Below are 26,702 nucleotides of genomic sequence, written 5' to 3' on the forward strand. Positions count from 1 at the left end.
TTGAACTATAGGTCCCTAGTTACCGAACTGGACCCTTAAAATAGTTACTTGCCCTTTCCTACTAATCGGGGACCAAAACGCCAAGCTGACAGCTGCAGAACTGTGGCACTGCAATCCCGATCAACGCCGAATTGGTGACCCGCTCCGAATGTTCGGTGATTTTTTTATCACTCGCGTGCTGTCAGCGGAAGCCAAATTTGGGGCTTGTGGTGAGCTGGATTCTTCTAAACTGTCTTTCAATGGCGTCGCGATTCTCCTCGTTTATACTTTTTCCTCACGTTACATCGTTAAACCACCTCGATTGTTGTTATTTGAGTGTCAAGTCCTGAAGTCCAATAGTTGCAGTAACTCTGCAGTGACACCTACCTCGAAGTTACACGATCTATATTGCCATATTACCACCATCGCCAACCCTAAACGATAGACGATCTTTGTTTACCAGCCAGCAATGTCCCAACCAAAGATTCTCTTCCTCCACGGGTCTGGTACCAACCCAGATATTTACCGTCTGCGTACGCCCCCCACCTCCTAATTAGTTCCAACCACATTATACCTCCTTAATCAACCCCATTCTCACCGTTTCCCCTTAATTATAGAAACCCGCAAACTCGCCGAGCACCTCCGCCCGCACTTCACCCTCCTCTACCCAGCAGCACCCATCCCCCGCGACGCCGGCCCGGGCGTCCTCCCCATCTTTGCAGGCTGCGACCCCTTCCTCACCTGGCTCGACGACACCTCCACCACAACGGAGCGCGCATTCTGGGGGGGCGCACGGGCTGATGGTGATACTGTCGATAGCAGTGACAGCGACGAGGATGACGCCAACACGGGTGGTTTCCAACGGCTCGTGGACGAGGTGAAAAGTTACGGCAAGGGGGTGGTAGCACTGGTAGGGTTTTCCATGGGCGCCAAGGTCGGGATGGAAGTAGTCCGGCGGTTAGAGGCCGAAGGGATAAGCGAGATCAAGATTATGGTGTCAGTGTGCGGGACTGTGCCCTACCAAGGTGGGGGGCGGAAATGGGTTGGTCAGGAGGAGTCCGAGGCCGGGGAAAGGGGTTATCAGGAGAGGATAGGGATGGGGGTGGTCAAGGCGCAGAGTGTGCATTTGATTGGGGAGCGGGATCCGTGGCGGAGTGAGAGTGAGCAGTTGGTGGATTTTTTTGAGGAGACGAGGAGGACGGTGGTTGTGTTTCGAGGGGGACATCATATGCCGGTGGAGGATGCGTTGAATGGGAAGGTGGCGAGGATGATTATGACGGCGTGTTGGAGGAAATGATTGTTGGCGTGTTGGGGAGTGTAGATTAGGTCAAATGAACCATTGTTACTCGTTATGATGCGAGGCAGACCCGGCGGACGATGATTCGCAGGGGACATGCCGTGAGTTTGGGGCTTCGAATAGGTGTTATTTGAGAACGATCATGTGGTTGTGTTGATTCAGGAGGCTTGGTGACCGAACGGTGAGGAAACCAACGGCGATTAAAGGCAGCAAGGGGTTTTCAAGTATTGGCGGAAAGGCATGTTCGCATTACAACGGACTACACGGGAATTGACACACTAATTATATATTTTACAATGTAGTTACATCCAGGGATCGGTAATTACCTTCTCGCCTCCAGTAATTACTGCCCTTCCGCCGCTGATGAGCCGCTCCCTTTTAGCGCGACCAGAATCCAACGAGCTGATCAAAATCACGCTCGGTCAGATCTTCCGCTGTACGATGATCCTGCGGTCGTAATCTCTTGAAGATTTGGTACGCCTCCTCAAACCGCTTACTTGCCGCACCGTGTTGGCCCATCAATTTCAGGACAACCCCCTTTTTATACGCGGTTCTGGCGTATTCGTTGATCAAATACGATCTCGCACTGAAGATCTTGAGCGCCATATTGAGGGTTTGGTTAAGAAGGTGGAAGTGTTAGCGCGGAATACAAGTCCGATGGGTGTAGGACATACCCTGCTTCTAGTTACAGCTGCTGACGGATGTAATGGCCGGCCATTCGGTGAGAAATGTCGCCCACCCGAGGATGATAAGCCCCAAGCACCTGTTTGAACTGCCACAGGCACCGACCATGGAAATTGAATGCTTTTGAAAACCGTCCCTGGGCTTCTAGCACGTTCCCGATGCCGTAGAGAATTTTACCGGTCCTAGATAAATTGATAATGTTAGCCAACGGGCCGGTATGCTCGTAGAGGAGGAGTGCGCAGTCTTGTAGACCACCGTTCGTATGTCGACTTACTTGAAAGACTTGGTATCGTCGACACCCCACGCAGTGGCATGTATGTCCAAGATCTCCATGAGAACCTTCTCAGCCTCCGGCAACTCTCCTTGCATCCAGTAGATAAACCCCAAGTTCGGCTGGGGCCACCCCAGCATGGTATCCTCATAATCATCCAGCCCCTGGAAAATCCTCATCGACCGCCGAAACGCATCGGCCGCCTCCTCCAGCATACCATTGTTTCCATACGCCACACCAATCTCATTGTACGCGTACCCAAGCTCATAGTTCTCAACTGGACCCCCCTCTGGAGACCTCCGCTCCTCCAGCATGGCCAACCATTTCTTCTTACACGCCATGCTGAGGGCATGCTCGTTCGTCTCGGCAAGCACAATCCCTATGAACGAATGGCTCTCCCGCACCGAATCCACGGCAGCCTCCTTGAGCTCCCCACCCCTCAACGCCAAGCGCTCCCCAATCAAGAGCCCCAAGTTGAAGAATGGCTTCGCCTTCTCCATCAATCCACGCTCGAACATGTACCACCCTGCATGATTGAACAATCTCGCCCAGCTGATATCCAACGGGAAATCGTCAGACCCCTGCACCAACGGCTCAAGCCCATTCTTGAGCCGTAGCACGCTGGGGAAGAGAGCCTTACAGGCGGTGAACCGCGCGACCGAGTGATGGTCCTTCATGTTCTGGAAAGGCCAGGAGGCAATTATGAGCGCGCCCGCTGCGTGGAAGGCCGCAACGAGCTCGTCGGGAGTCATGCGGGCTTTGGCGGTGTCTTGGATCAGGCGGTGCAGGGAGATCTTGTTGGTGCTGTGGAAGCTGTCCGGGGTAATATCTTGCTGCTCCCAGTGATTGATCAGAGAGGGGGAGATTAGTTCGGACTGGGCCTTGTAGTACTCATCCCGGGTAGTAGGGTAATTGGGAATTTTGACGGCGGCGGTCTTATCGATGAGTAGTTCTTCGGAGATCTCGTCCGGGTCGAGCAGGCAGATGACTTGGAGGAGGGCTTTGGTTCCTGGGGACAAGCGGTCCAATGCCCAGACAGTGGCGAGTGAGCGGATGGCGGAGGCGTTGTCGGCTGTGGCAACAGGCGTGGTTCCGCTGGGCTCGCTGCCATGGACCCCCTATCCTCGGCTTGCTTTTGGAAGAGAGATTCGATGCCTTCCTCCTGATAGTATTTGAGGAAGTCGACGTAGGACAGTCCCAGTTGTCGAAACACCCCGGATATCTGGTTGATAGCTAGAGGGAACCCATCGAGTGCGTCTGCGATGGTCGAGAGCGCATTCTGGTTGGCCTGGTCGGCCTTGACGTGCGTCAAGCGCTGCATCATGGCTTCGGTCTCGCGCTCTGTCAGTTTGGGCAGGTTGATGCTATGCCCCACGCCAAGGTTGTGCTTGACAAACGGGTCGCGGCTTGTGATGAGCACTGCACCGCGGCCAAACTTGGGCCAGTAGTCGGAAAGTACATCGAGATTATCGACGTTGTCAAAAATCAGGAGCCAGTTAATCGAGTTCTCAGGCGTATCTGGCTCTGAGGCTTTCCTCAGCGGCCGTGAGAGCCATGCCATGACGATATCCCTGGCTGCGGTCGAGTCCGACACGTCATCTTCCAGTCCCAACTTCTGCGCGATCTGTGCAAAGTTTGATGCCAGGAGATTGGCATCATCCGCACCGAGCCAGAAGACTGCATCAAACTTGTCTTTGCGCGAGTAAGCGTACTCAGTCACCAGTTCGGTTTTTCCAATGCCACCCAGGCCGCAAATAGCAAAGGAGCGCAGCGGGCCATCCGTAGTCTCCTTCAGATCCAATCCTGACGGCTCTTGGGGGAGGAGAACATCGTCCATCTGCATGAGAGTAACTTGTTGTCCAAAACATTGGTTCAGTCTCTGGCGTGTGCCAAGCGAGAAGCACGGGAGAGTTGGGTCCCTGGTCTTTTCCTCTAAGAGAGGCTCACCGGGCTGTCTCGCTTCGGCAAGTCTACGCGGCGCATCGCGCATGACCTCCTCAAAGAACTTTTCGACCACCTGGTAGGCTTTGGAGTTGACCGAGACCTTGCAGATGTCGAGGTGATCTGCATCGCTTCCAACAACGGTTTCATGACTCGCTTTGAGGGTACCTATGCCTGAGGTATCCTCACTCTCGACCACTGAAACGAGACATACCGCAAGGTTGAGACGCTCAAAGCTCTTGCAAATCTCCAAGACGCTTTCGACATCAGTATCATCCGACTCGGACCCAGTGCAATCACCGTTGTATTGGCCCCTGAGCAGAAGGTCGGTCACCAGTTTGGCTTGTTGTTTGTCGCCAACGAGATGGGGTGAGCCCAGAAAGATTGCCCCAGACACAAGCTCGATGACGGGGCGATACTCGGAGAATGGCTGTTGGCAAATGTGCAAGGCCTTTATGATGTGTCAGAGCAAGTTTACTGGCTGAAGGGCAAAACAATGGCACAGGGTGGAGGTAAACTGACCTTTTTCCAACACGAAGCCGCCTGTTCCGTGGCAGATGAAGACGAGCGGTGGTTTGACTATCTAATTACGTATTCATAGTGAGCCTTTTTATTCACCGCTGTAATGATTCACGTTATCATTTGAATTCGAACTTACAGTGCCTTCAGAGTTAACACGTGCGTAAAGATCGAAGATGGTACGAAGCAGAATATCCGCTTCGGCTGCAATCCCACTCGCGAGTGAGGTCGGCCGGTCCTGGCTGTAGACATGCTCCCAGGCAACGGTGTCGGGCACGATGTCCTCAACGAGCTTTTGAAGCCATGAGGAGCTAGGAGGGTCTGAGGGATGCTTCCAGTCGAACGCGCGGCTTAGTCCGAGGGCTGGGATGACGATTATACTACCGGGTCACTGTTAGCATCAAGTCGTCGCCACGGTCACCCTGGGGAGTTCGGGATAGTGACGATTTTAAAAACATTGTTGGGACTCACTGGAGAGCACAGGCCTCGCTCTCCAGCGAGCCGGACTTGAATAACTGGAGACGCATGCTTCCTGGCGTTGTGAAGTATCTCGGTAAGGTGTGTTTCTGCGAGATGATGGGAAAGAGAGAACACCCCGAGATCCCAAGCGCCAACAGCCTCGTTTTAAATGCCTCCAGAAACTCGGAGGGCCAGACCGTATTTCTCGCACGGTGGTATGCTTTTCATTACCCCACCCTCAAAACCGGTGAGGCGACAACGTGACAAGGCAACATCCTCCAGCAGACAGCCCAGTGCATCTTTCAAGAATGGAATAATAAGGTCTTGCCAACACAACCTGAAGATGGCTCCCGATAAGCCGCAGCAAGCTGGCATGGACCAACCTTCTCGTGCAGTACTGAGGTCCACAGTTGAACAAGCACGATGTTCATGGACCCAATATGGTACAAAAGTACCATGTTCCATGTCTCGATTTTAACACCGGTACTTGTATAAGTGTCCAGAGAATGTTACTCTTGTCCATGCCTCGTGAAGTGTTTCCACTTCCGTAGGAAACTCGTATATGGGAGGCCGGAGAGTAACAGGTAGTCCGGCCCATTGGGCGCAAGCCGCGGAGCCATCTTGTGACCCCTCCAGTGAGCACATTATAGTAAGTATCTACGGCGCGAAACTGTGTACAGCGCACACTCGTGGCATCACATGCCCTCCGCTGTCTTTGAAGAGGGAGAAGTTAGGCACTGAGGCAGGGCCGTGACGTCCGCGTCTCCCCAGCCAATTCTCGAAGCGAGGGGAGGGTCATCAAAGTCCCTCCTTTACCCCACACTTCGCTTTAAGTCTTCCTAATCTCTTACTGTAGCCAAACACATCCCCATCAACTTCCCCTGTTAGCAACCGCTCCGCTAATTAGTAGGTAGGTTTCCTTCAAAGGCTTCAATGTAGGGTTCGTCCAAATTCTGCAGGCTCCCACCAACTCGAACCCTTGTCCGGCCATCCTCTCGGGTTGTCTGTATTATGACACGCCAAAAGTCAACATCTTTTAAGTATGGGGTTGATATTGTTTTCACGGTGTCCGGGTCGCGTTTCCGTTTCCCAAGGCGGGTAATTCGGATGTCATTCGATGTGCACGTGACCTGTCCCGTACATAACCCCAACCCTGACAGTTGCTCACCAGTATCTCCAAAGGCACAGATGGAGGTGCCGTCTCATCCTTCAGAGTAGAGTCGCGGGTGCGGAAGAGACCCGGGGCCCTAGCCCTGACGTATGGAAGGGGCGTTTCAGCGAAGCAGAGACCCAACCCTATATCTAAAGCTTTCTGCCTATTGGATCAGTTTCTTTTCTTTCTTTCCTTCTTTGGGAGGAGGGCGGTTCCTCGCTGGGCCGTCTTGGTGAGACGGGTGAAGTTGTATACCGTTGTTTGGATAATCGTGGAACGAGAGACATGACGACTGGCCAGGCGCTCTGCAAGTCGTTCGCGACTCCCTCACTTCATGATGGAGACTCACTTCATGATGGAGACTCCGGTTAGGAATAAGAACGTTCTCGGCACACAGGGCGTCTTGGCGCATCTATCCGACATAAAATGAGGCCGATTTATAACTGAAATACCGAAATTCGACCTTGTTTCTTCGTGCGCGGCCGAGATCTGGGTCCGATTCGATTCCAGCCGGGGGACGTGATCATATTTATATCGGTATTGAATGCCTTGCCGCCCTCACTGGCGAGCCAATGATGATTTAGGCGATTCCCCCGAACAGGTCCCCAGAGAGATGCTTCCACTCAGCCGACATCTTGCACGAGTTTGAGCACGTCCTAGGCTCCATCTATGAGCACCAATCGCTGAGCTCCCCGATCCCATGAGACAAGCCGGCGGGGTACGAGTACTCCAAGAAAACGATGGGCTGCACTCATGTCGAAGTGGATATCAGCTTGCGGGGCCGGAATGGCCCGTCTGTTGACATCATGCACTCCGACTTCGACCCAAACTCGATCATGATCTAGCCCATCACCCCATCACCCCATCACCCCATCACCCCATCACCCCATCACCCCATTCACGGCCAATTCACCGAGGGGTAGTCCTGTGCAGACAATCCATCACCACAGCAGTGAAGCTGCAAGATACCAGATCGGGAAATCAACAAGATCGGTTCTTGAGATCGAAGTGGTTGAATAGGTACTTAAGATGGCACACCTTCCTCTGGACCTCCTGTCGGAAGCTTTCCCCTTTGCTGAAGTTGACAAGTTCCACTGTTGACTCAAGCTCAGATAGTCTCAGGCGCCGACGACAACCCTGTTCTTCATTGTTATTCACTTTCATTACTACCTACCTTACTCAGTTCAAACCCTGGGCCACGTTCCCCGACTCTCAACGACACCATGGGCTCTCTAATCAACCCGATGGAGGACTCCAACGTCAAAGCGCTCAAGCCGCAAGACTAGGAATATGAGCACGCGGTGACGACCGGGAACCTCATGTTCCGCGACGCGCGGCCGGCATGCGTGGTGTAGCCGTCCAACATTAGCCAGGTCTAGGCCCTCATTCGGGAGGCCAAAGCCCACAACCGACCTGTCACCATCAAGAACGGCGGCTACTCGTTCGGCGGTTTTTCGACCACCAACGGCGGCATCCTGCTAAACCTGTCCAGGATGAACAAGGTCACGCTCGACATGACACCCGGTTCGGAGGCAGTCACGCTGCAGGGCGGCGCTCGCTGGGGTCATGCCTACAAGGCCTTGGTTGACGGTGGCCACAACGGCTGGTTCATTAACGGAGGGCGCTGCCCTATAGTGGGCGTGAGTGGGTTCGTCCTCGGGGGCGACCTGAGCCCGTTCACGCGCAGCTTCGGCATGGGATGCGACACGCTCCAAGAGGCCACCATTGTGACGGCCAATGGACAGATAGTGAAGGTCACCGACAAGGACGACAAGACCTCGGACGAGGGCAAGCTGTTTTGGGCCCTGTGTGGGGCGGGCGGGGGCAACTTTGGCGTCGTGGTGGAGATGAAGATGAAGGTGCAGAAACTGGAGGGTAAAAGTGTGGTCGCCGGCCTGTTCGTCTGGGCGCCGAAGCCCGGGAACATGGACAGCTTCATGGCAACCATGGTCGACTTTTACACGGCAGAGTGGCCGAACCAGACCACGATCGACAGCTCCTGGCTGTGCGACTTGAACGACCCTCCGACAACGGAACTCAAAGTCCGCTTCCCGATCCCTCACAACGGCAACAAGGCCAATTTCGATGCCACGGCCGACGAAAATATCAAGAACCAGGAGCTGGCCAAGCCGCTCAAGCGGCGCACCCTAGAGGAGCTGTCGACGCGATTCCTGTTTGAGACGCTCGTGTCACAATGGTCTTTTGAGAACCAGAGCACGCTCTCGTCGGCAACAGGAAAATATCGCATCTACACGTCGGTCGTCCTCACCAACGACAAGCCAACCATCACGGGGGTCACCGCCTTCATTCGAAAGCAGATGAAGGACTTTCGCGACCTCTTCGCAGGGGAGGAGGGTCTGCTCCAGGTCACATGGATCCACACCGGCGGAGAAGCGAGCCGGGAGAAAACGACGAGCACCACGGCCTACCCGTGGCGTTCCTCCGTCTACCATACCTACGTGATGCTTGAGCGGAAGGAGAAATGGCTGACCAGAGACATGAAGGACTTTCTCAAGACGATGAGCAATGACCTGAGGAAGTTTTCGGTCAAGGGCCACGCTGCCTTTGTCAACTTCCCCGATAGCCAGCTCAAGGCGCACGAGGAAGCGTATTTTGGACCCAACCTGCAGGCGTTGCGCGAAGTAAAAAAGAGGTGGGATCCCGACCACTTCTTTGAGTGGCACCAGGGGGTCAAGCTCCCGCAGCAGACCCAGACGATGGCGACGAGAGGAGCATCCCGTGGTGCATCGAGTACGGAGGAGACTTTCGAGTCTGTGGTGGACGAAGATGTCGAGGAGGAAGACGAATCATATGATGAGTTCGTGGGTAAGGCCCCAACCGTGTTCGCGGCGAGGAACGGGTACGAAGGCATTGGGGCCTTGTCCTTGGCCGACCTGGGGTTCTAAGTGTACTTATTAACTCCATTGTCCAAATTGATGAGCCCTGATTTCCTGAGTCCATTTTACAGCTCCGGTCCCTCTTTTCCAATCCGGCTAGTGTACTGTGTACTCCTCGATATTAGCTCGTACCACGGTGAGGATACGATCGTCAGACAATTAAGGGCTGTATCGGCATGGTGTCAAAGTGGACAAGGAGCCTCGTCGTCGAATCTGTATGTACTTTATCTAATCAAGCAAAAACTAAATCGAAAAATACAAAACAAAAACGTACCCGGAGGTTACAGGGGTGTGATCCCATTGTGGCACGAAGTAATTACTGAGTTTGTTGTAAGACATGTTGTAACTATTGTTGTACAGTAGTGTAATTATATTAGACAGACAACCGTCAATAACGCACTGCAGTCCGGAATTATCTAATCCGTGATTCCTACATTTTTTACTGGACATGGTAACGTTAATCACCTGCCAATTTCCAGGTTCTCTCAACCACAATTCCAACGCCAAGACGATGCAATAAGACAATGCAATATTACCTAAATCTGACCCATGTGTTAAGAATCCGTGCCCTAGGTGATGGCATGCTTAGTACGAAATTCTCTGTATCGCGGCGTTGTGTCAAATCGACATGGAATGTTGAAGCGGTTCCTCAAGGCCAGATGTGATTTACGGATTTTTGACGTAACCCTCGAACAACCCTCGAACAACGCAATCGTGCCGAGTTGTGCAGGCCCCACCGCCCAAAAAGGTATTTTACTCGGCGGGGCTGCCAGCCCATAAGTTTTGCAGCTCCAACTTCAATTCCGCATTCTCAGCTGCAGTCATCCCCTGTTCAGTCAACAAAACAGCCATCACAACAACGAACGCCATCACCGCAAGAACCCTTACTTCCTGATCAACGGCTGGCGACAATAACTATTCACTGGATCCCGCTGCGCAACCCACACACCTTGTTTCCGAGGGAGAGCCGATTTGAAGACGTTCTCCTGGACGTGGAATTCCCCACTTCCGAGACCCAGGGGTCTGGTGCTCCCAGCAAACCGAGCTCAACCAACAGCAACTTTTGCGAACAATACATCTCACCAGAGGGGGGGCTTCATCGGTTCACGACGCCGCCATGGCCGACTTCCACGGCCCCGCGCGCGTCCTGGCCGCGATGCCGCCCGAGATCATCTCATCAATCTTGGAATGTCTGATCCCGCAGCCTCCGGAAATTGGCGAGACTAAGCCCGTCTCTTACAACCAGATGATCGCGGACGAACCTTGGTTCAACTTCACAAGATGCCACCGTGGTTTGAGGAGCCTCTGCCTTGTCTCGCGCCGGCTTTCCCAGACGGCATTTCCGTTACTGTACCGAACCGTCGCAGTATGGGATGAGAAATCGATGCTGCTCTTCTTCCGGACTTTGTGCAACAACCCCAGTTATGGGACCTGGACCCGCTACTTCTCCTGCCACCTCACGTTGACGTCGAATACGGTGATTCGGGAGTTCAGGGACTTGATCCCACGGTATCTCACCACGTTCTCCGCTGCCGAGGGGGTCGAGCCGATGGTCATGGCCACGGGGCGGCTGCTCGTTCTGCTGCATGGCTCCGTCAGGGACCTCGTCGCCGGTCGTGGGGGGGAACGGTTGCCACAGATCTTCCTCACCTTCATACTAGCATATCTTTCGAAAGTCGAAACGGTACTTATCCAAGTCCCCGTTAGCGACGACCAAGAGGAGTACCAAGTTCTCTGTGAGCAAATCGCAGGTATCAGCCATTATGACGCGATGGCCCCAGAGAGTGCGTCTTCGCCGCGTCCCTTTCATTCCATCCGTACGCTCGCGATTCAAGGGGATCCGGAACTGCTAGCCGAGTTCGAGAAGGAGGACTGCGAGTGCGAGCACGACCACTCCGACGTCTGGGGCGCTCAACCACGCAAGTACGCTTCACTCTTCGCCAGTCTCCCCAACCTCACGACGCTCGAAGTCAGCAGCGATGACGGGGTGTGGTCTATGATGCCCGACGACGAGACGTGGCCTTTAATGCCTGACGGCACCAACCCTGACCCCTTCAACTTTGACAAACCTTTCCTGCCCAACCTCCGCCACGTTTTCCTCCACGACAGCATCGCCTACCCCGGCGACTTGCACTACCTCCTACTCCAAGCCCCCAAACTCGAAACGCTCTACATGGCCCCGCGAGGGGACTACGCCCTCAAGGCCTCCGTCGACGACAACGGGCTCGCCGAGCACCCAGACTCCCTCAACAACGGACTCATCAACCACGGCAAGAACCTCCGCACCCTAGACGTCAGCTGGGAGGACATCTCCGGCTTCGTAAGCCTCGTCGGCCCAGACGGCCGCCTCAACGCCCTCCCACAACTCCCGTCTCTCCGAAGCCTATGCATACAACTCGCCATGCTCTACGGCACCCCGCAAGCCGTGCTCGAGACCCCACTAGTCGACCTCCTCCCCCCCAACCTCACCGAACTCACCCTCATCGACTGGTGGTGGCACCACGTCGAGCTGATCGACACCATCCCCGATTGGAAAGTCGAAGACAAAGTCCGCTACTACCAGTCCCAGCACCACTACCGCGTACAGGCGCTGCGGACCCTAACCGAGTTTGCGCGCGAGGTGGTGGCGCGGCTGCCGCAACTGAAGAAAGTCGTGTTCCTGGTCCAGATTCCGTGGACATGGATTCTCGAAGGCGCGGTGCCGTTGGAGTTCCACTTCGAGGTCCTTAAGGGCGTGTTTCAGGAGGAAGGGATCGCGTTCTTCGTGGAGTCGGATGAGTTAGCTGACGTTTGCCTGACGCGGTTACCGAATTCCGGCAATGGGAACGGGGGTGCGATTGGGAGTTCGAATGAGAGTGCTAATGGGACATCAAATGGGACTAGTGACGAGACGGCCGGGGCGGTGGCAGTGGGGAGAGATAATACCTCGCGAACGACCGGGAATACCGGCGATAATGGAGGGGAAAAATAATACCGCTTCTTGTCCCGCTGCTGCTGCTGCGGCCACACCGGTGGACATTGATGTGATGAAGGACGCGTAACGCCAGCCAGACGAACCGGCGTAGCTGCTGTTTGCAGGCGTACCCGGTTGCCGGGCTATTTTCGGGGCGTAAGGGAAGCCGGGAGATGTGTGTGTTGAGTAATTGTTTAGATACTCTGTTGGAGGGCACCACAAAAAGCCACTTTGTTCCTTTTTTTTTTTTATAGAAGATCTTGTTAAAGGAAAGAAATGCAGCAAGCCGCATGGCAAGACCGTGAGGTATTATAAGTGTCAAGTTGTAATGCATGAATAATACCTCCCAAACAGGCAGTGTGCCTTCAGTTCAGCCTCGCAAGATCATCAATCCACCCAGTCTGATCAGCCCAACACTTATTTCACCCGCTTCCTTTCCCGGTTCCCTTGCCGGAACGATCCTCCCCGCGCGGATCCCGCCAAACTTGCTTGACCCGGGTTTCCGGGAGGACCCAACATGAAAAAACTAATTTTGGATACTTGCCTGCGACCCGTTGGTCTGGCCCCCAAAGAATCAGAAGTAAAATTGTAGGTCCGGACCTATACGAGTTATTAGCAGAGAGGACCATATTTTTACTGTGTGGTTGACCGTGCTGCGTAAACCCGGCACTCCGGGAGTTTCGAGGTCCGATGGGTGACGCAACCTTTAATTTTAGCGTTCCACGACGCGACGACGACGCGTTAGTATCCGCACTTGACATCGGCATTTTCGGATCTTGCATTGACTATCCGTGCACCGGCCAAGATTGGATTTGTCTTCGAGAGTGCCACCGTCCCTCTCTGGCACAACTCTGCGGGCCGGTAGGTAGCGAGCCCGCACATAATTCCCTTGTCCCTAAGCGACTATGGAACACACGTGGAGTCACGACGGTGATTGTGTATCGTCTTTCTCTTCCCCATGAGGATGGTCCGGCACTTGAGCCTTGTTGAGAAACCCCCCGAATCCACTGTGGGTTGGGTGAGAGGAACCTTGAAGGCCGTTTTGTTCCACCTTGCCTGACATGGCAGGAGGTCACGCACGGCACGTTCCTAGGAAACGCCCGATAACTCGTTGTCGCCGCCATCTTTGTTGGATCCAAACTTCTGAGATTGTTTATCTCGCGAGAGTAATTATACCAGCATGGCTATGGCTGGAGAAATAGGGAATATTTTCTCTCAACCGAGTCGCGCGTCGATCATTGCGAGGCAACAGTGCCAAGACGGCTGTGGAAAAAATTTCCACCTGCCTACAAGACACGTTGAAACTGCACATCCCATCTTCACATGCGAAGCGACACAAAAAACGGCCAACGATCGACAACGTGGGCCGGCGACGGGAAGAGGAAATCGGCACCTTTCTTCCCGAATCGGTCTCGCTTTCGCCGACCGCCGCTCTTTCAACGATGTCGGAGATCCCGCAACAGTTGAAAGCCGAGAGGGGGGGTGGAGTGGGGGTTCAAGGGTGTTTCGAGAACGGACCACTTGACGAGGAAAACCTCCCGAGGAGCAAACGAATGGGACGTGATTGGAGGAACAAGACCGGGCCGATAACGTGGCAGAGAGCTTCCCAATACGAGGCCGAAGACGACCTCGTCCACTGTTCACATTCTGAGAAGGACAACTTGTCCAGACAACGCCGGAAAACGACCTGCCTTGTACAATGTCCATCACCAGAGCTTCAAAGATTTGAGGTTGATCATCGCCAAACTGTTGGTTAAACCCAGCGTCGCTCCCACCCTAGAATCTCTTGGAAGGGATAGCGAAGGCAGCCGCATTCAGGGTCGTCCACAGCTCATCTCGGTGAGAAAAAGACAGGCCCCACACAGCCTTAACGTTACCAGGTTCTCCCGTTGATGAACCGACCTTGCTCGGCTAGTCTAGTTTCATCCTCCTCTCGTTCAGGCCGTGGGTTTTCATTTCCATCTGTTCTAATCTTCGACCGGCGGAGGTTCTCTGGCTGAGCACGCCATCCAACGCGTTATCAGGCCATGGCGGAATGAAGTAGTATCAATGGCCCGGCTCCGCGAAGAGCCGCTGCCCCGCTTAACGCCGAGCCATCTCTCGCAGGTTGATATAGTGTCCAATGGCACCTTTCATCTATAGCATTTTCTGTCAACCAAGCCGGCAGTCGTGGAAAAAAGCTTCGCGGGGTTAAAATAAACAAGGGGGGAGGCTCGCGAGTTCTTAGCCGGGAACCGGGATAGAGCCGTCGAAAAGGTCCTCGTCCCGGGGTTTCAGGAAACTCTGCGGTCTCGCAACGTGACGTGAACCCGAGCCCAAGGTTGCACTGCGCCTCTTGTCCGGGTGTGTGGATCCTCTTAACGGGGCATCGGGCCCGGCGTTTGCGGCGAGGGTAAGCGAGCGTTTTTTTTTCTTCGGATGACCCCGGACGAAGGATGTCAAATGTTGTTTATGACGTGCTAAACGCCGCTCGCTCTCGGGGTAGGATACGGTGAGGGGACGAAGCTTGATACGAAGTTCTCGAGGTGTCCTGACCGCCGCTTGTGATTTATCAATTCCCCGCCCCTCCATGTTGCGAAATGCCGTGTGGGCGGGCACGGGCGAATCGTCGAGGATCCCGAGTTGGGATGGGGGTGTGGGCGTCCGCGGGTTGGTGGGAGATCAAATGCAGGACGAGATGGATGTCAGTGGGTTCCATTGTCTTGCGACGTTCGGCTGGGTGGGCTGCCGGGATGTGAGAAGGACTCAAGGAGCAAGCGCCAAGCCTGTAATCGCAGAAAATTCATGCAACCAGGCAGTTTTAAACCCATTCGGGACAGCCACGCTCCCAAAAAAGGTGAGGTCTATCCGTATTGAACAAAACCGAGTTTTGAAGCCAGCCTTGTCCCAGACTCCGTGTTCGAAACCTCAAGCAGGGAAAAGAAGGAGGCATGACTTGTGAAGGAATGTCAGTGGCAAACTGGAGGAATCCACGAAGCCCCAACCCACCTCGCAACTCTGGAGATGGATGGACCCTGATCCTGTGACAGCAACCCACATTGCCGCATTGCCCACCGGGACAAGGCGAAAAGGGGCGGCTCGGGTCTGAGAACCACGGACAACGGACCGGCGGCTGCGAGAACGCATGGATTGATTGCTGAAATTTGGCCAAGACAACAAAATGCAAAAACTGCGTGTCCACTGATTCCGAGATTTCCTAATCCACGCGCCCTGTCGGTGCCGCCATCAACTCGGATTCCATCGCAGTCAATGAAAATTCCCACTAGTAGATTTCTTTGGGGACATTACGCTGCAGGCCGACGGGACCGCCAAGCGAAAGAAATGCCACGGGCCCGCAGCCGTTTGTTTCAGCGGAGCGCGATGTGCGGCCGCAGAGGCTCTCAACGCTCGGTTGTCACTCCGCTCCGGTTACAAGCCACGATATACCGGTTTTTCGACTTGCACTGATGGCCATACGACCACTGTCAGCTCCTTCCTTAGGAAGGCGAGGTCGAGGAACAGCGGAAATCAGGCAGGACAGGCAGGACCAACAGCCAAGGGAAGCTTCGACCTGGTCATGCATCCCCACAGCCCCTGAGCATTCTCCCCCCGCCGAGGCATATTGGCTGGCTTGGCATGCTTACTGGCGTACCAATCAACGACAGCGGCTGTTGGGAAGCACTCTTGGCGGGCGGGCGTGACCCAGAATCGAAAAATCCATTTCCTCAACCCGGCGCCACCAAAACCGCCCAAACCCTCCTCCAAATGGGTGCTGCCAACTTCCTGCCTGCCGTCGCTCGCTCACCACCCACCCTCCGCCATCCAGGCTGAACTTCGCTCGCTTTTTTTCCTTTTCCCATCCGTCAACCGCCTTGGGGGTCTTCGAACGGAACGACTGCAGTGAAAGGGAACGGCGATAGACGGGAAAGGATTCCTGGTAAAAGGCGGACCCACGAGCACCACGCCAAGAATTGTTGCGTGTCAACATTTCGTCCCTCATAAAGTCACTCCGACAGCTTGTGCAGCCGTCCGATGCGTTCCTCCTAACGACGACAGCGACGACAATCGTCTACCAGACGCCGCCCTTTCAAACGACACACATCGACCAACACATCGAGACACGTTGAGCTTCTCCTACGCTCAGCCGCCGCCGAGGCCGACGTTCGCTGTCTCGTCTCGGATCTGATTTCGGAAGGGTCCCAGTGCCATCCCGGCAGCATCGGGCGCGCTCCACAATCTTCAGATACACCCCTGGATCGGTGGAGAAGGCTTATCCAGCTGTCACCGTCATCTCGTCTCGCTAAATTTTGTTCCTTCCTCCGTCCTTTGTCCTCCATTCCTGAACAATTGTCGACGTTTGGCATTCGACATCAGGCACAATGAGCGCGAGGCCAAACCAACGGAACATCAAGTGGGTTGAGGTGCGTCCCATTCCCTCCTCCTTCGCTCCTCCTGACACCTCCCTCCTCGACTAACGTGCCGTCGTATTCTCCAGGGCCTTCGAGGTATCACCTCCGTCCTCGTCATCGTCACCCACATTTCCCGAGCGTACGATTTCCCTCTTTTCTGGCCCGCCGACCAGAAAGATGGCACACCGAGATTGTTGCAGCTCCCATATCTGCGGCTGCCCTGGCAGGGCCGTATCGGCGTGCCCATCTTCGCCTTCCTGACAGGCTTTGTGTGCGCATATAAACCGATCAAGCTGGCGTACATCCAAAACAATGCCCCGGCATCCCTCAAATCTGTCGCTCGCAGCGCCTTCCGCCGTCCGCCACGGCTCGTTTTGCCCGCCCTAATCGCCACTTTCATTAGCTTCTGCATGTCAATTCTAGGTGGTTACAAGTCCGCCAACCACTGTGATAGCTACTGGGTGCGCTTTGATGCGCCTGACCCACTGCCCTTCTGGGATAACGTGAGACGGCTTTTCAGGAGCTCGCTGACAACCTGGACAAACACGGAGAACCTCTACGACCGGCACCAGTGGGCAATGCGTCCGCTACTAGTTGGTGCTTTCCAGGTCTACATCGTGCTAGCTGCAACCATCGGCATGCGGTTCAAGTACCGTGTGCTCGTGCATGTCATGTTGATTCTGTACTGGCTGATGAACCACAACGCTTTGACAGGTACGCCTTTGCTTGCATGCAGCCGCCAACCGGCCCGCCCCACCCCGCTCTGCATCGTTCAATGCTAACAATCCTGCAGAGACCTTCGGTGCCATGCTTGCGCTGGGGACCCTGCTTGCCGAACTGTCGCAGCACCGCCCGACCCAAAACCTGCTCTCGAAGTACCAGCGGCTTTGCACCTACGTCCTCGCCCCACTCATCTTCCTCATCGGTGGCTATGTTGGCTCTCACCCCGCTGAGCACGAGGATTGGGCTCCCTGGTCGCTGCGCCTTCACAAATTCCTTGTCAACCCCGTCGATGGTCACCGCACCGGCAGCCTCATTGTCCCCAAGGGCACTGATCTCAACCGCCGCACGTCCTCGTTTTTCATTATGTGCACCGCCATCTCACTCTTCCTTTCTCCGCTTTTCCAACAACTGCTGTCCCACCGGGTTCTGATCTGGCTTGGTCACCACTCGTTCGCCGTCTACCTCACGCATGGCACCATCCTGCGTACTGTCGGCATGTGGATTGTGTATGGCACAAGCGGTGAGCCTTTCACGCCCGGCGGGAAGAACGAGGATGGGTCCAACAGGGATCCAATCTGGGTTAAGCCCAAGGGCCGGCCGTACAAGATGGTAGCCATTGTGGTGTTCACTGTCTTGACGTACACTGCCGCATGGGCCTGGATGAGGTGGGTAGACACCGCCTGCGCGCGAGCTACCCAGTGGCTAGAGAAGAAGGTCTTTGAGGACGAGGACACGGAGGGCAAGGCAGGCTTGGCGGAGAAAGGCTACGCCAATGGGCACACCCGCGGCGTGTCTAATGGCCATGCTCGCGGAATGTCCAACGGCGGCTTGCTAGCTCCAAGAAGCCATCACGAGGGCGAACGGCCGTTACCTCCTCCCTAGTCGACCTTCGCCTTTATGGTAAACAGGGTAAAAAGGGAGGCTCGTCAACACGGACGCCAGCATATTCTTACGTCGACTCTTGGGATCGGCACGAAACGACTCTAATCTGTTCAACATCTCTTTCCCTTTGGTCGCGACAGGTCCACGCGCGGCGTAGATAACGGACTTTGCTACAAATCGGCCGGGGGCATATCGGGCATTGCGTGCGACAATTTGGCTTTATACAACGCGGGACTCTTTTTTTTCTTCTATCCCGCTTGTCGTCTTTCAACCTTCGTTGGGGCTCCTCGCAGAGCGGAAACCCCGGTTCCCACCATTTCAAAAAATATTCTTTTCCCCGGTTCTTGTTAACGATAACCATGTGGCTGGTAGTAAGAGAGGAGTGGAAACGGAAGTTGGCTGGGAGTTCCTGGGGGGCAAAGAGATATAATTCACGATCTGACTCCGACCGACCGACTGGTCGTGTCTTTGGTTGGCGTTAATATGGGGGGTGAACGGTGCCTTATTTTGTCTGCGGGGGGGCTAGAAAGGTGGCTGCGGAAACAAGCAGAGTGGACTCATGGTTCCAATGTTAGTGGGAAGCTTTTCGAATTAGGGGTGGATGAACAATCCTGGCTTAGGGTGGCACGGTTCGGGAGGATGCCGCGGTTGTTCTATTATGTAAATACCTTTTCTTTGCCATTTTTTGGAGTATATACGGACCAGATGCAATGATTTTTCGAAGAGCCTTTTGTCCTTTTCTGGTCTCCTGGCGTTTGAACCAAGGCTAACAATCCAAACGCTGTATTCCCTGTTCATTCCTCACCATCATTGAACACTACTTGGAGATCGACTACCCTGGTGTTGAAGTGATTTGTGTTGCCACTTCGTCAAAGATTTTTGCTTTCTTGATTTCAACGTTCATTCTGTACACCTGTAGAAGCTTGATACTTATAAGCATTGTCAACAACTCAACGCCGAGGGCATGATTTCTAGGAGAAAAAGATTAAGGGGCTCAGGCTCTAAATCAACACCTAGACAAAAAGGATCTTTGCTATTGGTTTTGCCACATCTTGTGTGAAGCTCCTTAGGAGCATGCCTACCACGAGCAAAATGTAGTTAGCTTGAAAGCTTTTTTCATTGTCCCCAATAGTTTTCAAAGATGGTATACCGGTATCTTGTTTCTTCAGAGCCAGTAACGTCATTAACAACCATCACGTTGGCCCAACAAACCTGATGATGCCTTTGAGTTTATGAAGGAGATTTCTGTGCTGTGAAATTCTAATAGGTCTCACGCTCTATTAAGACTCTAAGCCTTGAAACCCCCAAAACGAGACCACCATCACGAACAAGTCAATCCCGGTTTCATCTTATCCTCTATGACACCATGTGGCCTCCCTCAACAAGGAAGATTCGCCAGTTCAGGTGTTGAATAGTGCCAAGGTGGTCAACAATAGCAAAACAAAGAACAGTAGCCCAGTTCATGTAGTTGCTGTTCAGGGCTCGAGGTTTCTATCACAACCTCTTCTCGGCGGCCAACAACTATAAAAGGCCGGCTCCCACCCTCCCCATCGCCAGGTTCTCAACTAAATATTCCCATCATCACCCAACCGAGTATCCAGCCACTGCACTACATCGACCTTGCTCTCTTCCACCCTAAGCAGCAGTACACCCACCCACAAGCAATACTTTCTAATAACAAACAGTACTGCACTCACAAGCCGTATTCTCCAACAAGAAACATGATGCCCCCTCTTGACCCCCGTCAAAATCGATGCGTAGTCTGTCGCTTCTACGGTTTCCATGGTCCGGTCTATATAGCGTGTGCAGCTACCTACTCTCTACTAGCCCAACTTGCTACCGATGAAGAGATTGCGGCAGCCCAGTATGCAGCAGGCGAGATTGAAGTAGCCCATAATGAAGACCCCGAGAATGCAGCGGCCGTGATTTCTGCTCGGTACCAGCAGCTAGCCCATCATATCCAACATTACACCCCCGAGCATGCTGTATCTGACCCTGCCGCGGGCCACACTTCATACGCCCAGCACGCTGCTGTCGGTCCTCCTCCCCAAGAAGCAGCCAATTTGCCCCAAGAGGAGACTTGGAATGAAACCCTCTACACAGGTCCACTCCAATGGGAGGAGGTTCTTGTCAATCGTCCTTCTGACGAAGAAGTCGATTCGTCCGAAGAACTAGCCGGTTTCTCCCAGGGAGTGAGCTCCCGGAGAGTGGGCTCCTCCCAGAGAGTGAGCTCAACCTATCAGGAGCCTGACCTGACCGCTTACTATGACCCAACGCTTGACCCGCAGAGCCAGACGGCCCCAATAATCCCGGGCCTCACCTTCAAGCGAAAGCCCGACAACGGGAATAGGAGGAAGAAGAAGAACCATTGATTCCAGCACTGGTGGAGCGCATACCCTGCTGGGGGATACACCCGCCGACAACGGGTTTGGCCAATACTCACACTTGTGGGCAGCGGAAGGGCGCAGAAGCTGGCGCTGATTGCAACACAAGGGGCCTGACTGGGAGGAAGGAGGTGGTACGGCTTGAGAACGGGACAGCATTTAGGGCGGGGAGGAGCCTCTCTAGATTGGGCTGACACGGCGGCTACTTCGACATGGTTTTAGGCCCCGGGATGCTGCGGATTATTGCTCTTAGGTCGCCTAATTAACACGAAGCTTTTGGTTTCTCCCGTCGTTATCATTTGACTACCTACCTAAACCACGCCATAATCGTGAGACGATGCGAGAATCGGCGGCGTTGAACATAACAACAACTTGCGTTACTACTCCCAACAATCCGGATGCGATAGTAAGGAGCCAGATATTTGTTGGCGTGGGTTTCCAGTTTAATTAAAGCACAAAAGTACGTACTCATTTCGATGATACCTTCGTTACCGGCTTTCTTCTGGCATTTGTGTTCAGAATTTGAATGCTCAAAAGCCTTACAAAGAGCTGACCCTCACGTGCCATGTTATGGTCATGGACGTCACAAATAATCCTCCACATTTCATCCAAACCACGCCACTCAAGCGCAAAGGGATTGGGGCTAGAAAAAGAGGACAGTGACTAAGTTCTGAAAAATAAAACACCCCTTTTACACCACGTAGTTTTCCTTCCTGAGCCGCAATAGTTGGTAGAGACCTCCTTGTCATGGCGTTTGGTCAATAAGATCGTCAGATATGTACACAGTTACGCTTATCACCAGGGATGATTCTTGACTTGCCCTTTTAGGAAGTTCACGATCCCCGAGGGGTTCGGCCCCACGGCTCTCCACCGGGACGGGCACGGGCTTGGCGGGAGTGAGCAGCCCGTTTTGCAACTCCGGTTTCTTGAGTGGGTTGTTCTGTCTCAGGGGGCGAAATCGCTCGCCTGGTATTATCTGTTGCATTCGTTTCTGGGGATTCAATCGGCGCTTTCACGTTGGCTTTCTCTATTCTTTAAAATCGTTTCTTTCGTCTTGTTTCTCAACATAAAAAAGTCAGCCTGATCTTTTTGTGCCCGCTAGTTCTGCTTTTCAAGAAGATGTCAAGCGTCACACTTCTGATATTCCTTTTGACAGCATTGACTGCACAAAAATGCTGCACATGGTGGGATCAACGTATTGGGAAGGATCTGACTTTTTAGGGCCGAGCTGAGTTCAAGGTGTAGTACGAATAACTAACCGATGAAGCTAGTCAAAACAAGCATCGTCAACACACCCGATGCGCCTTCTACGTGCATCCATCACATCGGTGAATTGGCGGGTTGGCCTGCTAGGAGACGATAGGACCCCGTCCTGAACAGCCTAGGTAATCCGTGCCATTGATTGTCTTGGTGGTTTCGTTCATCACCCTCTTAGCGTCGTCGGTCCTTTTCTGTTAATCGCTTCCGAGAAGCGGTAGTGTAACAGGGCCATCGCCATCCTGGCACACCGGAATCTGTTGTGGTAGATGGCCTCACCAGTTGAACATGGACTTCTTCAACATGGGATGAACTTTCACTTTGCTCCCCAAGCTGGAGTGGGGAATTTATCGGGTGTCGGTCCGAGTCGGTGTCGGCTCGGTTGTCGGTCGCCACGCAGCTGTCACCGGACTGCTCACAACTTAAACGCCAAGAATGGCGCAATCTAAAGACTCAGTGAACTCGAGTCGGGGTTGCAACTTTGACAGCACAAAACAGCAGGATTTAAATCGAAAATGTTTTTAACTATGTACGCTGGAGTGGCCGAAATGAAAGGTGAATGCAAGGGAATATAGAGTTGATTGTTGGTTGGGTAGTTCTGGGGCGTTTTCCGCATGCTGTTGCTGCGACTCCTGCCGCACCTTGATGGCTTCGGAGATTGCATCTCGATACTTTTGTACTAAGCAAGCTCTGATATGCAAGGTGTTGGACTGAAGGGGACTACCATGTGTTTCGTGTGATAGGGGGTTAATAAATCCACTGTGTATTCTCGACTCATACTCGGCCCTAGCGACTCGATTCAGAAAGTATTATTCACACGGGAGCGCCCGTTGTGGCGCCTTTGAAGACCGTTTGAAGGGTATGATGTTTGGGCAAGGAGTTGCTGATGAGGTTCAGAGATGCCTTGAGTGCGGATTGGCCACTCCCGGCTGCTCGGCACCTGCAGGCCCGCTGCATTGCGACAATGCGTGCAGGGGGGGCAAAGCAACCACCACTGCAAAGAAGTTCTTTTCCATTGTGGGTTGCTCGCCTGATCACCAAACCAGTGAGATTGTTGAACTGTTTCTCACCAATGTGGTTTTGAGGATTGCCAATGTGATATTTGCCTCTGATTATCAAACACATATCAAATCCCTGTGGAAAGAACGAGAAGTGTTCGGCAGTTTTGGTGGAAATGAAATATGCTCGAACCTACGCGAGACATCTCTTCATCAAAGCCCCACCAAGGCCGAGCCGCCTGGAAAGCTGAGGGTGGGTCCCCGATGTTAGTGGTATCGTCCCCGATCCGACACTCGATTGTGAAGGGAAGACGATGTGCTTCCAGCAGGAATCTGGGACAGTAGAGAGTTCGAAAGAAGGGATTTATTTTTTTGGACCTTCTTAGATAATAACTTTGACGCTTTTATCGCCCAATTTGGTCATTATTTTCGCTCTAGTATGGTGCTAGTCGGGTGCCTCAGCTGAGGCGAGCACTAACATCGGCGACCCTCCCCGCATCCGAACCTGCGGCAGGGCATCGGGACGCACAGGCCAGGCCTGCCGACCGATAACGCAATTTCTGGTGCAAAGCAGCAAACCAGCTCCACCATCCGATTTCGCCATTCCGCCCAGTTCTTGCACCAAAGGGCTACGGCCACCGACTGACGGCACGCATTTAACAAAGATTTAACGGCATCCTCGCCAAGCGCGGCTCAACCCTGTCGCTGTTGCGCGTGGCTTTGAATAACCTTTTCGACAGTTCGAGGCTAGCCGAACGGGCAGATCAAACAGCCAAAACGCACGTCGTTTGCTGGAATGTTGCAAGGGAAAGCGAGGAATCGAATTCCGGCGACTCACTCGCCCTCCTTTGCCCGATCTCCCCTCCGCCGCATTGCCCGCTGACGCTGACCCTGCTGCTGCCCGATTGCGAAGCTGCAGCCGCGCATTGCGTGCCACCGTGCCGCCCTGTTCCAACTTATCCGGTCGCTTGACCGCTCCGAGACCCGGCCAGTCGTGTCCCAGAGCGCCCCCCAGAGAGTCACAGAGAGCCCCAGAGAAGCCCCCAGGCCCGGCCTCTGAACCGCCAACAGGATACAGCACGCCATCTGCTCAGCCTGACCGTCACCGGCAAGCGAGCCCAATGCTGGCACGGGCCAGCTAACCTGGTACAAACGCAAGACATCCATCTGCTTGCGTTCCCTTGCTCCCGCCCCCGATGGACCACTTCCAATCTCCCTCAACCATCACCCGTGGCAGCCCGGTGCTCCCGAACCGCGATGGCATCGATCGCTCAGCAGATGACGCCGCCCGGCCGTTTCTAGCAGCCCGCTCTGCACATCGCCATAAGAACATTCCCCTTCCCGACCGGGAGGTGGAGGAGGACGACGACGACGAATATCACCACCATTACTACGGACAGAGCGACGACAGCGATAACGATACCGACGGTGTGGGGAACGGCGCCGGGGGCCAAACCGTCCACCCAGCCAAGAGTTGCAAACGCCTGCGACCAGAGGAAGAGGCGCGGCACCGGTCGCGCCATAGTATGACCAGCATGTCGTCGTCGCTGATTGGCAAGACGGTCACCCCGTTTCTCAAGGAGCACATTCCGAGTCTCTATGCGCCGGTGGGCAAGTCGAGAAACGAGCAGTCGGCGCGAGAGAAGAACCCAAACACCAAGTACTGCTACCGCCACCGACCCGATTCGAAATGTCGACGAGCCGCCGACGAAGCCAAGATGGTTATGATCCAGCGCGAGCTCGAGAAGCTTACCTCGGCCGACCAGCAAGCTATCACCCATGTCTGGTCGCTGTTCTCTGCCGCACCGTCGCGACACCGGGAACTAATGTTGCAGGGCGTCCTCGCACAGCTCTGTTTTCCGCAGCTCTCTCTAGTGTCACGAGAGGTTAGCGAAGCCCTCAAGATCGACTTCATCGCCGCCTTACCCGTCGAGATTGCCCAGAAGGTACTCTGCTACCTCGACACCGTGAGCCTTACCAAAGCAGCTCAAGTTAGCCAACGGTGGCGGCTTCTCGCAGACGACGATGCGGTGTGGGTGCGGATGTGTGAACAACATGTGAACCGGAAGTGCACCAAGTGTGGGTGGGGACTGCCATTGTTGGAGAGGAAGAAGTTGCGCAACTACACACGTGCACGACAGCTGGCGAAGGACAACTCCAACGGAAGGGTGCAAGAGATCACGGAAGGGTCGCGGCCAGAGCCCCTCGGCCCAGCCTCGGGCAAGCGGCAAATTGAATCGGCAGATGGTCCGGATGAGAAGCGGCGGCGCTTGGCTGGGCAGGCGGTGGTTGAGCCCAAGACTCGCAGCTGGAAGGCCGTGTACCGCGACCGATGGCAGATCGGATACAATTGGAAGTACGGTCGATGCTCGATCAAGACGCTCAAGGGCCACACCAACGGCGTTACCTGCCTTCAGCTCGACGATAACATCATCGCGACTGGGTCGTATGATGCCACCATCAAAATTTGTACGTCTTTGACTGCTCAGGGCTCGTTAGGAACCTTGGCACTAACCTGCACTAGGGAATATCGAGACGGGCGAAGAGATTCGCACATTGCACGGACACACCCGAGGCATTCGCGCGCTGCAGTTCGACGACTCGAAACTGATCAGCGGTAGTCTCGACAGTATGTTGCCGGTTTCTCCCCAAAGTAGTAATAGTTCATTTTGCTGACTGATCGCAGATACCATCAAGATTTGGAACTGGCACACTGGTGAATGCATCTCGACGCTTCAAGGCCACACCGACGGCGTCGTCAGCGTCCACTTTGACGCGCAGTTGCTCGCGAGCGGATCCATCGATAAGAGCGTGAAGATTTTCGATTTCAATTCCAAGGAGGCTTATTGCCTCAAGGGCCACACGGACTGGGTCAACTGCACGCGACTCGATATTAATAGCCGCACTGTGATGTCGGCGTCAGACGACACAACCCTCAAGCTATGGGACCTGGACACCAGGCAGGTTATTCGGACGTTTGAGGGTCACGTCGGCCACGTCCAGCAAATCCTACTCCTCCCGCCCGAGTATGAGCCCGATGACGAACTCCTCGGCAGCCTCGCCACTGCCGGCAACACAGACAACACCGACAACGTCTCCGTTGCCAGCGGCGCAGATAGCACACCCACTGTCGCCGTCCACCACTCTGACCGGCGCAGCCACTCCCCTTCTCGCGACCCCGACGATGTCCGCTTGCTCTACGGCTCCGCCTTCGCATCCGACCCTCTCCGCCCGCTTCCACCTCGCTACTTCCTCTCGGGCGCTCTCGACAGCACCATCAGGCTATGGGATAGCGCGACAGGACGCTGCCTGAAGACTATGTTTGGCCATCTGGAAGGCGTGTGGTCTCTGGCGGGCGATACCCTGCGCGTTATCAGCGGCGCCAACGATGGCATGGTGAAGTGCTGGGAGCCGCGCAGTGGCAAGTGCGACGCGACTTTTGTCGGGCATAGGGGCCCCGTCACGTGTGTTGGGCTGAGCGACAGTCGGATGGCTAGCGGCAGTGAGGATGGAGAAATCCGGATCTATTCGTTCCGTGATATTGGAGGCGGTACGGCAGGGCACGGACAATGTGTCGTGGATGTGTCCACGCCTAACTAGGCCGACAACATTTCGTGGATGTGAACGTGGAGGGTGGGAGAATTTCAACACTTGCTATGAAGGGAGAGCCATGGGAAGCTCGTCTTGGGACACGCCTTGTCTTCCCTAATTTTCTATCATCTTGGTTCTAGCGTATCCGCGCTTGCCCGCGATTCTGGAGCGGGCGTTTATCGGGTTGTGTTTCTTTACTCTCAACTTTTCGGATCTTCAGGTAGCTGGTCTCGGGGTAAAAGGCGCCATGGTTAGGATCGTTCGGAACGGCGGCGCATTTTTTTGACAAATTGATGGTGCTCAAAATACAATTGATAGACGGCGGG

At 54.3% G+C, this 26,702-nt stretch overlaps 8 protein-coding genes across 8 annotated transcripts; 6 read left to right on the forward strand and 2 right to left on the reverse strand.

Moving 5' to 3' along the window:
* Positions 1-448: 448 nt before the first annotated feature.
* C8A04DRAFT_37671 (serine hydrolase FSH) lies at positions 449-1,276 on the forward strand (the record flags this gene model as incomplete). The annotated part of the gene is made up of 2 exons (XM_062783967.1): positions 449-512; positions 597-1,276. The coding sequence occupies 2 exons, from the start codon at positions 449-451 to the stop codon at positions 1,274-1,276; spliced, it is 744 nt and encodes a 247-aa protein (XP_062636486.1).
* Positions 1,277-1,654: 378 nt separating this feature from the next.
* On the reverse strand, positions 1,655-1,882 carry C8A04DRAFT_29132 (uncharacterized protein; the record flags this gene model as incomplete). The annotated part of the gene is made up of 1 exon (XM_062780891.1): positions 1,655-1,882. The coding sequence occupies one exon, from the start codon at positions 1,880-1,882 to the stop codon at positions 1,655-1,657; it is 228 nt and encodes a 75-aa protein (XP_062636487.1).
* A 79-nt stretch (positions 1,883-1,961) lies between these two features.
* On the reverse strand, positions 1,962-5,218 carry C8A04DRAFT_29133 (uncharacterized protein; the record flags this gene model as incomplete). The annotated part of the gene is made up of 6 exons (XM_062780892.1): positions 1,962-2,142; positions 2,235-3,303; positions 3,387-4,623; positions 4,695-4,751; positions 4,831-5,071; positions 5,163-5,218. 6 exons carry the CDS (start codon positions 5,216-5,218, stop codon positions 1,962-1,964), a joined length of 2,841 nt encoding a protein of 946 aa, XP_062636488.1.
* A 2,308-nt stretch (positions 5,219-7,526) lies between these two features.
* C8A04DRAFT_29134 (uncharacterized protein) lies at positions 7,527-9,209 on the forward strand (the record flags this gene model as incomplete). Its single annotated transcript, XM_062780893.1, has 2 exons — positions 7,527-7,562; positions 7,683-9,209. The coding sequence occupies 2 exons, from the start codon at positions 7,527-7,529 to the stop codon at positions 9,207-9,209; spliced, it is 1,563 nt and encodes a 520-aa protein (XP_062636489.1).
* A 1,108-nt stretch (positions 9,210-10,317) lies between these two features.
* C8A04DRAFT_37673 (uncharacterized protein) lies at positions 10,318-12,646 on the forward strand (the record flags this gene model as incomplete). The annotated part of the gene is made up of 2 exons (XM_062783968.1): positions 10,318-11,978; positions 12,508-12,646. 2 exons carry the CDS (start codon positions 10,318-10,320, stop codon positions 12,644-12,646), a joined length of 1,800 nt encoding a protein of 599 aa, XP_062636490.1.
* Positions 12,647-16,511: 3,865 nt separating this feature from the next.
* Positions 16,512-18,146, forward strand: C8A04DRAFT_37674 (acyltransferase 3; the record flags this gene model as incomplete). Its single annotated transcript, XM_062783969.1, has 3 exons — positions 16,512-16,553; positions 16,628-17,255; positions 17,335-18,146. 3 exons carry the CDS (start codon positions 16,512-16,514, stop codon positions 18,144-18,146), a joined length of 1,482 nt encoding a protein of 493 aa, XP_062636491.1.
* A 1,724-nt stretch (positions 18,147-19,870) lies between these two features.
* Positions 19,871-20,518, forward strand: C8A04DRAFT_29137 (uncharacterized protein; the record flags this gene model as incomplete). The annotated part of the gene is made up of 1 exon (XM_062780894.1): positions 19,871-20,518. One exon carries the CDS (start codon positions 19,871-19,873, stop codon positions 20,516-20,518), a length of 648 nt encoding a protein of 215 aa, XP_062636492.1.
* Positions 20,519-23,981: 3,463 nt separating this feature from the next.
* Positions 23,982-26,385, forward strand: C8A04DRAFT_37675 (uncharacterized protein; the record flags this gene model as incomplete). Its single annotated transcript, XM_062783970.1, has 4 exons — positions 23,982-24,213; positions 24,253-25,254; positions 25,310-25,414; positions 25,472-26,385. 4 exons carry the CDS (start codon positions 23,982-23,984, stop codon positions 26,383-26,385), a joined length of 2,253 nt encoding a protein of 750 aa, XP_062636493.1.
* Positions 26,386-26,702: the final 317 nt, after the last annotated feature.

The sequence above is a fragment of the Dichotomopilus funicola genome (assembly GCF_033296635.1).
Source record: "Dichotomopilus funicola strain CBS 141.50 unplaced genomic scaffold C8A04scaffold_36, whole genome shotgun sequence".
NCBI classification, from domain to species: domain Eukaryota; kingdom Fungi; phylum Ascomycota; class Sordariomycetes; order Sordariales; family Chaetomiaceae; genus Dichotomopilus; species Dichotomopilus funicola.